This window comes from Pezoporus wallicus, unplaced genomic scaffold, assembly GCF_028554395.1.
Source record: "Pezoporus wallicus isolate ANWC-B61680 ecotype Strahan unplaced genomic scaffold, APGP_CSIRO_Pwel_v1 contig_2908, whole genome shotgun sequence".
NCBI lineage: Eukaryota > Metazoa > Chordata > Aves > Psittaciformes > Psittacidae > Pezoporus > Pezoporus wallicus.
In genome coordinates, this window is record NW_026642179.1 from 6,297,052 (window position 1) to 6,310,201 (window position 13,150).

Genomic DNA, 13,150 nt, shown 5'->3' on the forward strand with positions numbered 1-13,150 from the left:
CTTTGTTTGCTTCTTCCATTTATGATCTCTAGGCAACGAGAAGTGTTTATGCAGGCTAGATTTCAATGTATTAGTTATGTACGCATGCAGATATATTTATAAAATACATATACGTTATATCCTGTATGAATATATTGTGTAACTAGTGTTTGTGCTTCCGTTTGCAGATCTCAAAGCACTCTACTGAGGCATCTATCCATATTTACCTCTTTCTTAGACATGGGGAAGCTGAGGTAGAAAGGGGATGTGGATTGTTTAAAACCACATTAACAGGTCAGCAAGAAAGGGAATCCAGGTCTTTGATTTCCAATACAGTGCTGCACTGGTGGGCAGCGATATTCATCTAGTGCATGTGACTTCTTTCTTTTTGTTTTTAAAACACCTTCCTTTCCCTGGAAATTCTAACTCAATTGTTAAAGACAGAATTTTGTTGGTATTTTAGGAAGAGAAGATGTTTGTAAAGTGTGAAAACCAGATCCTGCTAGAACTTACGAGCAAAACTTGGTCAAAATCAATAGGATCAGGTCTCTGTTTGCAGGCCATAGTTTGAAGAAAAAGTAAATTTTGGTTTAAGACTCCTAGTACCAAGCAAAAAAGGCTGTGAAACGGGACGTTATGTCACTGATCCAGGATGAACTCACTCTTCCACTTCAAATGTGCAAAATGCCCCTGATCCAGTGTGTTAACTTTTTAGTGGCAGGCTTTGTACAGGATCAGTTACTGTCTGTCTGCCTGCATCCCCCTAATTTTATGCGGGACGAGTAGCATCTGTCTTTCCGCAGCCAGCATAAAACTGACCTAATCTATGCATCAGGTCCTCGGGTGAATTTGACAGAAAAACAATGGTGTGGCCGCATCCGAGCTGGATCAGTTGTGTCCTGCTGTCTAATCAGTGGTGCAGAGAACTTGCACTCTTACGGAAGTGTGGCCTTAGCTCTATGACCCCATCCCACTGCTGTTTCACACCCAGGTTTCCTTGCTCATTCCCATGTGCATCCACGGGGAACGGGGAAGGGAGCAGGCACTCTTCCTTCCCAGTTTCCCGAAACGGCAGGGAAATACTTGAGGCTGTCCTCCTGCAGTTCACCGCCCTGCATCTCCCCTTCTATTTTTACCAGCGCCGCCGCTACCGTGGCCACCGCTGCAACAACACGCTGAGAAAAACCGAGAGGCGCTAAAACCGCAGCGGGACTACCAGCCCTGCTCCGCTACTCGGGGCTCAGGATAAGGGGATCCAGGCCATGACACCCCGGTGAGAGGCACGCCGCCTGCACCCACTGCTCCGGGTGCCTCTGCCAGCACCCCAGTACTGTTTTCCCTCTCCCCTGGTGGGGAATGCCAACCTAAGGACGCTGTCGTCTTAAAGAGCGCAGGGGAGGGAGGGACTGTGTGGAAGGGAGGCGGGCGCCAGCACCAGCATCTCCCCGCCACCCGCCGCACGAAGGCGCGCTCCCGGCCTCCCGCACTCGCCGCCCCGGCCTCCAGCGCGCCGCCGCCTCCCCGGGCAGCGGGGACTCTCCCGCCCGGCCGGCCCAGGCACCACCGGGGCTGCCGTAGGGCCGGGGGGAGGCGAGTGAGGCCTCGCCGCCTCCGGGGCGGTGGAGGGGGGGGCGCGGCTGCGGCGGGGCGGCCCTTCCCCGCTCTCGGCGGCGGCTGCCGCAGGCGGCCCGGCCCCCATCTCCATCCTCATCTCCTCCATCCCAGGCCGACCGGTGCCGGTGCCGCCCCTCAGCCGCGCCCGCCCCCCGGCTGGCTTCGGCAGCGCGGCAGTGCCGGCGGGGCTATGGCTGCGGAGGAGGTGCTGCAGGGCGCGGACCATTACAAGAGCGAGATCGAGCGGCTGACCCGGGAACTCTCCGAGACGACCCATGAGAAGATCCAGGCGGCGGAGTATGGGCTGGTGGTGCTGGAGGAGAAGCTCACCCTCAAGCAGCAGTACGACGAGCTGGAGGCGGAGTATGACGGCCTGAAGCAGGAGCTGGAACAGCTGAAGGAGGTGAGAGAACCCGGGCTTTTGTCTCTCCCGGCTGCCCGAGCCTTGCCACCGAGTGCGGGGAGGTGCGGGAGCGCCCCACGCGTGTCCGTGCCCGCAGCCCTGTGAAGGTGGGCGAGCAACGGCGCTCGGGCCCTGGAGAGGCTGCGGGATGCCTGGGGCTGGGGAGGAGGGTTTTCCCGGGCTGGGGATCAGCAGGGACTGTAAGGGCGGGTTACACAAGACTGCAGCCCCTTGCCCTGGGAAATTTCCTGCGGAGCCGTCCCAACTTCTGGTGACAGGGGGTTGCAGCAGAGGAGGGGGCCTTCAGTCATACCTGCATCGTCCAAGGCTTTTCTGTTTAGGAAGAGGAAATTAAACAGCCCGTAGGATGAGAGCTGAGCAAACCTAGAATGTAAGGACTCGGGCTGTATGTAAACAGTTGTCTGCAGTGTGTGGGGAGAGAGACAATTCATTCTGAAGTTATTTATAGACCTGCTTTATTCTGCCAGTGAGGGGAATTGCTGCCATTGAGAGGAGGGGAAGTAGCCGTACAATAGTCCCGAGGTCACCCCCCATCAATGGAAATTAAACTTCTGCGTCATGCTGAAAGGGTAAAATATTTATTGGAAACGCGTTTCTGGTTTATCTGTCAAATGTGTTTTTGTAACAGCCAGTGTACAGAGTAAGTGAGTACTACACCTTACCTTTCAGCTTCACTAAATGCTACTGAAAAATCATCACTGTTCCGATGTTCATCACTGAGGGAAGTAACTTGAGATCGCTACATTTTATGGTGTTTTAATACTCTCTTCGAATGTAACCAATTGCATACTTTGTACAGAGAAGATTAAGTATTGAACGTATATTATCCCAAATTTAAAAGGTATCTTTTTGTTCTACAAATACACATTCCTATCTGTAAAGTGCAGAAATTCTGTTCAGTTAGAAGTCATGAACATACTACATACTGAGGGAAGCCACTTAATAAACCTAGATTATACATGAACGTCTTCTTTAGAATACTAACCAATGCACTTTGAGAAATATTTTTAATAAAATTAAGGTTTCATTTTACTTGCAGGTAAATGAGTTATGCCACAGACTTAGCTCAGTGTCCAGAGGAGTTGAAAAAAAAAATAAACCTATGTTCAATAAGAAAAATAAAGCTGTTTTTCAGAAAAAAATCTATTGATCTCCTTAAACTTGATCTCTGCCTCCCCATCCCCCCCAGACTATGCAGTAGGCTCGGGGCTTTGAGACCAGTAGTCACAGGTTGAGGGATAGAGATACATAACTTGCACTGACAGGAAGGCAGTGCTATTTGAAATGACCTGGCAGTAATAAAGGAACAGAATTAAGGGGAAATGTGCAATGGCTGTTTCCCCATCATATAATGTACAAAAGCTGACTTCTTCTGAAGATCAGAAACCAGGATGACACGTGAGTGCAAATGGCCCCAGGTAGAAGGGATACAGCAAGGGATTGAACTGACATTATGAAACTAGAGAGATCAGTCAACACGATTAACTGAAATCAAAGATGGACACAAATTCTCTTTCTGTTTACCTCCTGTGGAAGTCAATGGGATTGCATGGTCTGCAGCCCAGAATGTCTCCTGTGGGGCTGTGCCTTCATGCTGTGCCAACCACAGCATGGACACTGAGGATATCCACAGAGAGAGGAAGAAGAGAAATCCTGTAGCTTGCCTGATGCCAAGCAAGAGTGGAGCCTTTCCAGTTTCCAATCCAGGCCTGGGGCTCTCAATTCCAGTGCTTTCCTTAGCTGCAGGTAGAATGTTTCCATCCCCCACCTAGCTGCAAGAGATTTTTTTCCTTGCTTCTAACCTCTGTAGGAGAAACCACATTGATTCTTACTGCACATGCAACCCTGCAAAGGAGAATCTGCTCATATCCCTTCCAGTTGTAGTCTTCTATCTTCTCTTGTTACCTGTTTGCATTATGACTGTTCCCTGAGTACAGATCAGACTCACTGCGAGACATAAGCAAATGGTACCTCTGACAACACTAGCGACACAGAATTCAGGTGGTTTGGGCAGTGTTGGGGAGACTTGAGGGCGTAGCTTCTGGGGCTGTAGAGTTCTGTCTGAAAGCACACCAAGTGGCAGAAGTCCAAAGACAGCTTCTTTTTATGAAGGCTCTGTCCAGGATGCATGGAGGAGTGTCTTTGTGCACCTTTTCCAGCAGGCCCTGCAGAGGATGTGCTGGGCAATGGCCTGGGTGAGGTATGCATGGTGAGACATCAAAATGCCATGACTGATTAATGGGAGCCAGTAAGACTCCCAGTATGTCAGTGGGGATGCATGCTTCTGCTCTTACCTCACTTCATCTGCACCCTCTCTGAAGTCATACTGAGGTATAGAAATTAGACCTCAGGTTTGCGCTGAAACAAATAGTTTATCCATTCATGAGGAATAGTAAGTGCAAGGGTGTGGGCAGGATTATGCTTAGAACTATTATCACTCCTGCAGACTTCCTCTGAGAAGATTCAATTACTGGGGTAGAATTCTATTGAGACAAGTCTTCATTTTTTTAACTGTTTCATTTTTAAATTCTTGTGTTCTGTTGTTAGGAGCTCATTATATTTATTGTTCAAACAGTGCTGCCCATCTTTAACTACTCAGTCATGGCTTAGCAATCAAGGATTTGAAGTCTTCTTCCGTGCTCCTTGGCAGTTCAAAACTCCAGTGAACTTCAGCAGTGACTTTTTCATATAGATTGCAACACAGAGCCTTGGCTATACAATAATTTCCATTGCTGGATAGTGCAATGGGAAAGTAAGGCCATCATAGGACGTTGAAGTAAAAGCCAATTGCAATACATTACATTAAATATTAATACTTGTATACAGGATATATGCTATCCACCTTGCAATATGAATTGTTTTAGTAATCTCCGATGTTTCTTGTGCTGTATTCAGAGGTCTGCTTTAGCCCAAGACTTTGATGTTTTGGGCCATGAGATTGATTTACATTACAAAAAGTTTGAAGTTCTGATCAGTGACCTAAGAAGGACTATTTCTTCCAAATTAGAGCAGTTATTACACATGTAAGCTGTCCAGGAAAGATGCAATACATCTATCAGCTACCAACCTTATGTTTTCAAAAATGAACTGAATGGTAGGAATGTGACAAGGTAAACTCTGTTGTGTTGACTTTAACAGCACTCAGTGTTATGAGATGGAGTGCTTGTGGTCCTCATGCTAGACAAGACTGTAGTGTTACAAAACGTTGTTATTTTAAAAGCCTTATTAATATTCTTTTAATATTTTTTTAATTATTTTCAGCCTGTAAATGATGTGTCTGTGTTTTGTTTAACTACATCTCAAAGTAGTGGAATTTTGGGCTGTTAGGAAAACCACTATAGTTTTGGGGCCCTTGTTCAGAAAGTTACTTTAGCAGATATGCCTTTTAACCTGCAGTTAATAATGATGCAGAAAATAAGACTCATTGCTGCTGGTCATGGGAGTAAAGGCTGGCTATTTTCACTGTCTTGCCAAGCTGGGAGTTTAGTTACCAGCATATTTTATGAAAAATGTTTTTCAGTGGTTTTAGTGTCTGGCCTTACATGGTCACATTGCTGTATGGATAATGTTTGTTGTTTTCATTCTTTTAATGAATTGTGAAATGGCTTGATACTGATCTTGCCTGGGCTATCTGTTATAGCTGTCCCTGCTTTAGCAGGGGGATGGACAAGGTGATCTCAAGAGTTCTCTTCCAGCCTCAGCCATTCTGTGACTAATTCCTGTGCACTGGTGGCCTGTAGTATTTTTAAAGTGGAGTAATATCAGTCACATCTAGTCATGATAAAATGGGGATGGAAGGCAGCTTAGGTAGTCAACTCCATCAGACATCTGAGAAATCCTAAGCAGGTAGTTCTCTTTAAGAATCAAACCTCGAACATTAGCAGCCAAGCAGATCCTCAAGTCCCTGTCTTTGACTCCCTCTCTAACTGACTAATGTCAGCAATATCCCACTTGGCTTCTTGGCTTTTATGTATTTCATTCTGTGGAGACAACCTGTTCTCCTGAAATGCACATTGAAATTGCTGTCTATCTGATACCTAGGTTGAAGATGCAATTTGGCGTTTCCTTTAGTTTGAACGAAGTTATCTTTGGTGAATTGTTGGCAGCCAGGCTACTGGTGAGCAGCTCAGTCGTTGGCAGGTCAAAATTTCCTGTGTTCTTTATCTCACAAAGATGTATCAATGATTATGAAGTACTTAGTTTATTAATAGGGCTTTCACAGACACGGAGCTGAAGGTCTCTCTGGCAGCTTCTTTTATGTTCTGCTCTTATCTGCACTACTTTAGCACAGGTGACTCAAGCTCCATCTCCCCACTCTTCTGCCATGTTGCTACACCCCCAGGTTCCCCACTGTTCTCCAAAGCCTCTTGCACATCTGCTGCTGGAGGCACCTCTGCCTCTCCCACCTTTGACATGTACAGTTGGCGGGACTTCTCTGGATGCAAAAAGGACGGAAGAGGGGGAGACTCCCTATGCCATTACAGCCTTGTGAAATGGGAATTGCTCTACACACCTGTCTGCATCACAGGATGCTTAGAAAAGCTCATGAATCCCCATGAGATGTTCTGAATTTTCACCAAAGCTGAATGTGTCCCAAATACATAACTTGTGAACTGCAAACTGATGTCATCTCAGTATATCTTTACAACTCCCTTCGAGTGACAGTGTCTGTGGGCTTGTGCCAGATGAGGCTGAACATTTTCAGATTGGCCTGATCTCAACAGTTTGTCCATGGTGTCTGTTCATGTTGTGTCACTCAGAAAGGCCCTGCTGCCTAGCACCCAGCTCAAAGATGAGGAAAGGGCAAGGGTGAGTAAGTTGCAGACCTGGAAGGGACAGTACTCAGCTGCTCTTTGCAGCATTGTCTTCTCCAGAGCCCATCCAACACTACCTCTGTCTCTAAGTTGTACACTTCTCATGGAAGAGAAGTTTATTTTGCGGGGGCTCTTATAAGGAATGCCTTGACAAAAGCAAGCAGCATCTTGCAAAACTTTCGTTCAATTATTACAGGCTGGGGACTGGCTGACTGGGGATCAGGTCTATGGCAATAGACCTGGGGATCCTGGAGGGATAGCAAGCTGAGCATGGGCCAGCAGTATGCTCTGACACTGAGAAAGCTAACAGCATCCTGTTTTTAGCAGAAGCAAAGCTTGTAGGTTGATAGAAATTATTATAACTTTCAAATTGATACTTGTTGGATTCCATCTAGAAAACAGCATCCAGTTTTGGGCTCCCCTAATGCAAGAAATACATAAATAAACTGGGTTGAGTTCAGCAGACGGCCACCAAAATGGTCAAGAGCTGAAGCACCAGTGCTGTGACAAGAGGCTAAGGGGACTGAGCCTGTTCAGCCTAGGAAAAAAAGCTGTGGGGGACCAAGCAGCAGCCTGCTCGTACATACAGGGAGGTTATTGAGAAGACAGGCTCTTTACAATGGTGAATGGTGGTAAGATGAGAGACAACTGACATAAATTGAAACTAGACTGGATTTCAGGTAGACCTGTTTCCCCCTGAGCACAAGCAGTGCCACAGGTTCCTACAGAGGCTGTGCAGTCTCCTTCCATGGGGGTTTTCAAGCCCCAGCTGGATTCAGCCCTAAGGAAGTGGTCTGAGCTGTAGGTAGGAGTTTGGACTCGAGAAGAAAGGAGGAAGACAGCAAGGGACCTTGAACAATGCAAGGTCTCTGAGGGTGCCCACTTGCCTAGTGAAATTTCAGTAGCAGCTTGCTGTGAGTTACCCAATGCATAACAGCATGCTGCCTGGAAACAATGACCATTAGCTGAGCCATAGCATCACTTCATGCTTGAATTTCATTTTTTCATCCTTGTCATTAAGCCTGCATTGACCTGAGGTTACTAAAGGTATAGTTTGATGTGCTCATCTCTCAGCAAGACAATTCTGCAACTCTCTTTGTCATTCTGCTCCTGTTCTGGCTCTCAGCTGTGCAACTGTTCCTACTGCCACACCAGGGTAGAAAAATTACCTCAGTTAAAAATAACTGAGGAGGGGGTGTATGCTATCTGTAACCCAGATTGAGCCAGATCAGGTAACCACGTGTACCTGTATTGCCAAAAAGTCAGCATGAGGGTAGGAATGGATGCTGAGGAAAGAGGGGGATGGGATGGGCTGCTTAAACAAGTACCAATGTTAGGAGATGCTCATCAAATTACAGCAGGATTGCTTCCTCTAAGAGGAAATGAATCCTGTGCATTAGCCTACAGAAAACATAAGCAGCTGAAATCATCTTAGGGGAAATTAGAGCTATTGCTGGAGCTTTGGCAGCATGCAAAGAAATATGTAGATGAACCTTCCAGTAATTGCACTGTATCCTTATGAGCCAGTACAGATAAATATGTGATTTTAGTCCTCCTACAGCAGCCAACCCTAAAACAATGATAGTCAGCTTTAAACACTGGAGGCTCATGTATTCCTAAAATAAATCTAAATAAAGTTCAATTTGTTTTCTCCCAATAGATAAATTATTTCCTTATTTCACTCTTTCATCGAAGAAATCCCTCTCTAATCTGAGGGATTCTGATTGAATCAGTCATCTGGGTTGAACTCCTCAGAGCTAACTGGAAGTTGCAACTGGATTTTATGTCATGAAAAAGTTATTTTTCCATAGGCTTTCTAGAAGATACTGGATTAGTACCAATCTAAAATAACTGATTGAGGTGTTAATGTGTGAGACAGGCATTATTACTGTGAACTACTTCCCATCTAAGAGTCGAGAATGTAAAATTAAGGTTCACTGAAGAAATTTTAATCTAAAGGTCCACATCTGTTTAGAACTAGGCCTTTTGGAATGGATTAAAAAATACTTTGCTATCATCTCTTCACCTTTCTTTAAGTGAAATATTTTTCCTTTCCTTCTGTATTGCATTGTGTATTTTAGGGGTGTGTGTGCAGTCTGTATGCACAACAGCAATCAGATTGAACACCTGGCTTTATTGAAACTGCAACTAGGGGCAAAACAATGGTGGAGAAAATAAAATTTGGCATAAAACAGTAATTTGTGAACATTCATCATGGTATAATGAGAAGCATTCTCAAAGTCAGATGCACAACGTAAATTTGCACCTGGGCAACTTTTGTATACCTTATGGGATTGGAGGAAAATACATGCAAGATCATACATTTTTCTGGCTGTATTGAGGGTTTCTAGAAAAAGAGCTTTCTTTTTGAACAACCTTTCAGTTTTTCAAATGAGCTCAAATATGCTTGTTCCTCAGCACCTCATTTGCTCCAATGTTTTTGCATTGGTGTTGCATTTAGCATATGGACAATGGGAATAAAATGTGATTCGTCACTTGGTCCTGCATCCTTCATGGCTCTGCTACATTGAAGGGCTTTGCTGCACAGTTGCCTTTGCTGTGGATTTCCCTTCCATATTTGTCTGGTACCTGAGGGGGTAATGTTTAATTTAATACAATTCTGTACTGTACATTTTTTGTCATTGGGATGATTTTAATTTATAATGGCAGAGACTGAAAAGCATGCATTCATTTCTGCTGAATTGTCTTACATTTGTGGCGTGACTTTCATAGCCCTCTTCTTTCCTCATTTCCTTGTGAACTCACCAACACTCTATTTATGGGGAAAGCTATTTTCCTAATTTGAAGGAATTGATATGGCATGTAGAGACATGAATGTGCACTTTGTCACTTTACCCACTTGCATCACTAACAGCAGATGACCGTGAGGAGAAACCACCAATTTTTCATACTATACTGTGAAAGCGTTCAGTGAGTACAGACCAGCTACAGATGGAAGTAGTTAGGGCTAGTTAGAAGGTGAAAAATGCATCTCAGCAAGGGTAGGTGCCTAAAGATGAAGCAAGCAGGTAGAAAATAAGATAGATTGCAGATTAGTCTTTCAGAGGGGACTCTACTTCTCTGCAGAGGGTAACGTTAAAAATAATTTTGGGATTATAATATTTGTGTTTCTTAATTTCTTTCACTATCAAAATTTAATTAACTTAATAGCTGAAAGAAAAGCAGGCCACTGTCCTAAATCTATGGTTTTGGGACAGACCTGTGAAAACTATTAACACCCAAAGGCTTTCACCAAGACTGAAATTGGTCCACTCACGTTTTTTGCATCTCTCTTGTGGTTCCTTCTCTGTCTGCAGCCCATCGTTTTCTGCCTCTCATTCTTGCACAGCATTTGACTCCTGTCTGTGATTTGCGTACTTTTAAGTATTTTTTTTTTTTTTTCAGTCTTTGCCCTACATCTTAATTAGTGTTGATTTGCTGCTCTATAAGACATGGAGCTGAATTTTTTATATTAAAGACCCATTTTGTCATTGTGTGAATGCAAGAAATCTGGCCATTTGTAGCAGACTGTGCCTCCTTTCCATGCTCATATATTGCTCATATATTGCAATGACATGAGGAAATCCTAAAAATACTTAGAAATGTTGTTTTAGCATAGGCTGAAAATGAAAGAACAGAGGATTTGTCATCTCTGCTTTGTAGCAGCCTCACCATTAAAATAATCCTTGAAAAGATCATTTTTTCAGGCAGCTTTGACATTGGGTTGGCTGTGTGTGTGCACAGGAAGAAGATACCTTTTCATAAGGTTTTGTAAAAAAATCAACCTTTTAAAAATTATTTTTATTGTATAGTTTCTGGGGTTGTTTATTTATTTAACCCCAGACAGGAAAATTGATGCCCAGTGAGGTTAGATAATGCACTGAGCCATTACGATCAATGCCAGGAGTGTGGCCCATTGCCCATTACAGCCCTGCCATACTTTATCCATCGCTCTTGCTCCCCTGAATCACACCTAATTTGCCTCTACACTGTACAGATGTGTTAAAGCCATCTATACAGCAGCAAGTTTTCCAGTGCTAGTAGTAGCATATGCAGTACTATTCTTAACCAAGAAGCATAAATGATGTCCTCAGTCACCAGTTAGTTACCATTCACTTCAGTCAATCAATTCTGGGGACATTTCAACTAAATTATATAAACTTTATTTTTCCTTGCTGTTGTTTTTTCACTTGTGTTTGTTTAGTTTTGTGATCTCTTGGAGTGTGCAGCAGATGCATGGCTAGGAGGGGTTAGCAGGGACAACGTCATGAGTTAGGTTAGGTATGCACTCTGGGAAGTTTATCCACAGCAAACAGCCTTTCCTTGGTTCCCCTAGTTACTGTGAATGGATTTAAAAGTTGGTGTACTGCAAATAAACTGTGAAGTGCTGCTTTTCATTGCTGACTGATGGCTACATCCATGGAGGGAAGCTGGAAGTTGTTAACAGCTGCAATTTTGACTTCTGGTCTGGATACTTAGAGGAGGATAACCAGCTCCTTGTCCATCTTTGTAAAGCTCAGATAGGAAGAGGGAAGAGGATCAGTGAGCCTTTAAGGATAACAATAAGAATTTGGGTCAGGCAAAGGGAACAGGTGGCTTGGTGAAATAATTCATTTATAAAAGCTTGGCTGTTGGCCAAACATGAACACAGCATGATTTGGATTTAATCTTGCTTAGGACTGGAGTCTTGTCTACTCAGATCCACATGGCAGGATGCAGGATGCCAAAGTGCACTGAATCCTGGCCCCATATTATCAGCAAGACAGAGCTCTCAACTTTTTTTGGATTTGAGTCTTAAGAGAACTAGAGCATTTGGTATGGGGGGGACATGGAGAGTTCACAACTGGGTTAAACCATCTGTGTAGGCATAACCTCTAGTTCTCAATTTGATGGCTAGTCCAGGATTTAACTGTTGCCCAACTTGAATCTGCTTCCTCTTATTAAACATGTGCTCTAATAGCTTGTAACTTGTACATTTCATAAGATTAATAAAGACAAATTGGTTTGTTCCTTTTTTTTTTTTTTTTTACGTGGGTAGGAGTTTTTCTCATATCCTGAATTCCTCACAGAGTTTTTACAAAACATTAGAAGGTTGCATTGGTCTAAATAATTCCAGGTGTTTGCACAGCAATGGCAAACATGCAGAGTTCATCCAAGTTTACTTGAGGGGAACATTTGCATTCAGTCCTTTCTTTCTGTGATAACTGCATGTGATTCCCACCTACAAACAGTTAGGAAAGGTTTCATTTAAGTAACTCATGTGAAGAGTGCTATTTCTCAGGATCATTTACAACAGGTATGACCTGAAGACCAGTGTTGAAGTCCTGGATACATGGGTAAGTAAAAGATAAAGCAGAGCAATGATTTAATCGCTGAGTCTGTGCCCAACACCTGTTGGCAAACAGCACTGTCATCAAGATGTAAGTGATAAAATCTGTTATAAATTGAAAATTCGGATTTCTTCCCACCAAAAAATGGAGAACTGGCATAACTGTAATTACTGGATCCCAAATATGAGCTTATTCTTGCAGGCTGATGAATTTTCATAACTCTGCTGAGCTTCAGTAACTGATCATATGCATGCATTTGGCTAGCCCCAAATATGGAAGGGCAAGGTAAAAAAAAACAACAAAACCAGAACAACAAACATAAAACCCAGCAGAAACCTGGAGGAATGAATTTTCAGCTTACATGTATCTTCCATCTGCAGTGAGCTAAAAATGTGCACTAGATCAATTACTAATCCATAAAATCTCAGTCATAAGTCTGGGTCCTTGGTGACAAATTTTTAAGTAAAATGTAAGGATATGGTAACAAGGACTCCTCTGTAAAGAAAGTGTATGATATATAGCTATATATAAGAGAAACAGTGGTTAGATGAAATATAATTGTCTATGTATACAAGTATGGGAGATGGAGGCACATGACATGTGTTAGGAGTGCATTACTTTGGGCATTAGGTAATTCTATTTCTTCGGTATTAGGTAAGTTGTTATTTTTTCTGCCAGCCAAGGGCTGATGGTTGCCATTTGATAATAACAAGACTTTCTCTTAAGATGCTGTAAGCTCAGCTGTATAAAAATTGTAGCAAATCAGAAACAACATAGTTGAGTGATAACATTTTTTCCATATATGCTGAATTTTAAGTTACAGTGACACTATGTTTGCTTAGATGTTTATTATTCCTAAAATGCAATCCATATTAAAATGATATTTGGACCCTAAAGTCTGTATTTTAGTTATTGTGGAAAATGTTGGGTTTGCTTTATTAAGGAGGCTGAGCAACCTTGTGTTGAAACCAGTATGACTTCTTTTTGTG

At 43.4% G+C, this 13,150-nt stretch overlaps 1 protein-coding gene across 9 annotated transcripts in view; it reads left to right on the forward strand.

Moving 5' to 3' along the window:
- The first annotated feature begins 1,472 nt into the window (after positions 1 to 1,472).
- The window catches only part of BICD1 (BICD cargo adaptor 1), a 171,674-nt gene continuing 159,996 nt past the window's right edge, over positions 1,473 to 13,150 (forward strand). For 2 of the 9 annotated variants that reach the window (XM_057428002.1, XM_057428011.1), the window contains exon 1: positions 1,473 to 1,996. In XM_057428002.1, coding sequence (XP_057283985.1) covers positions 1,784 to 1,996 — 213 coding nt within the window. In that variant the 5' untranslated portion in view covers positions 1,473 to 1,783. The remainder of the gene's footprint in view (positions 1,997 to 13,150) is intronic. The other 7 variants (XM_057428005.1, XM_057428012.1, XM_057428007.1 and 4 more) reach the window with 4 other exon arrangements.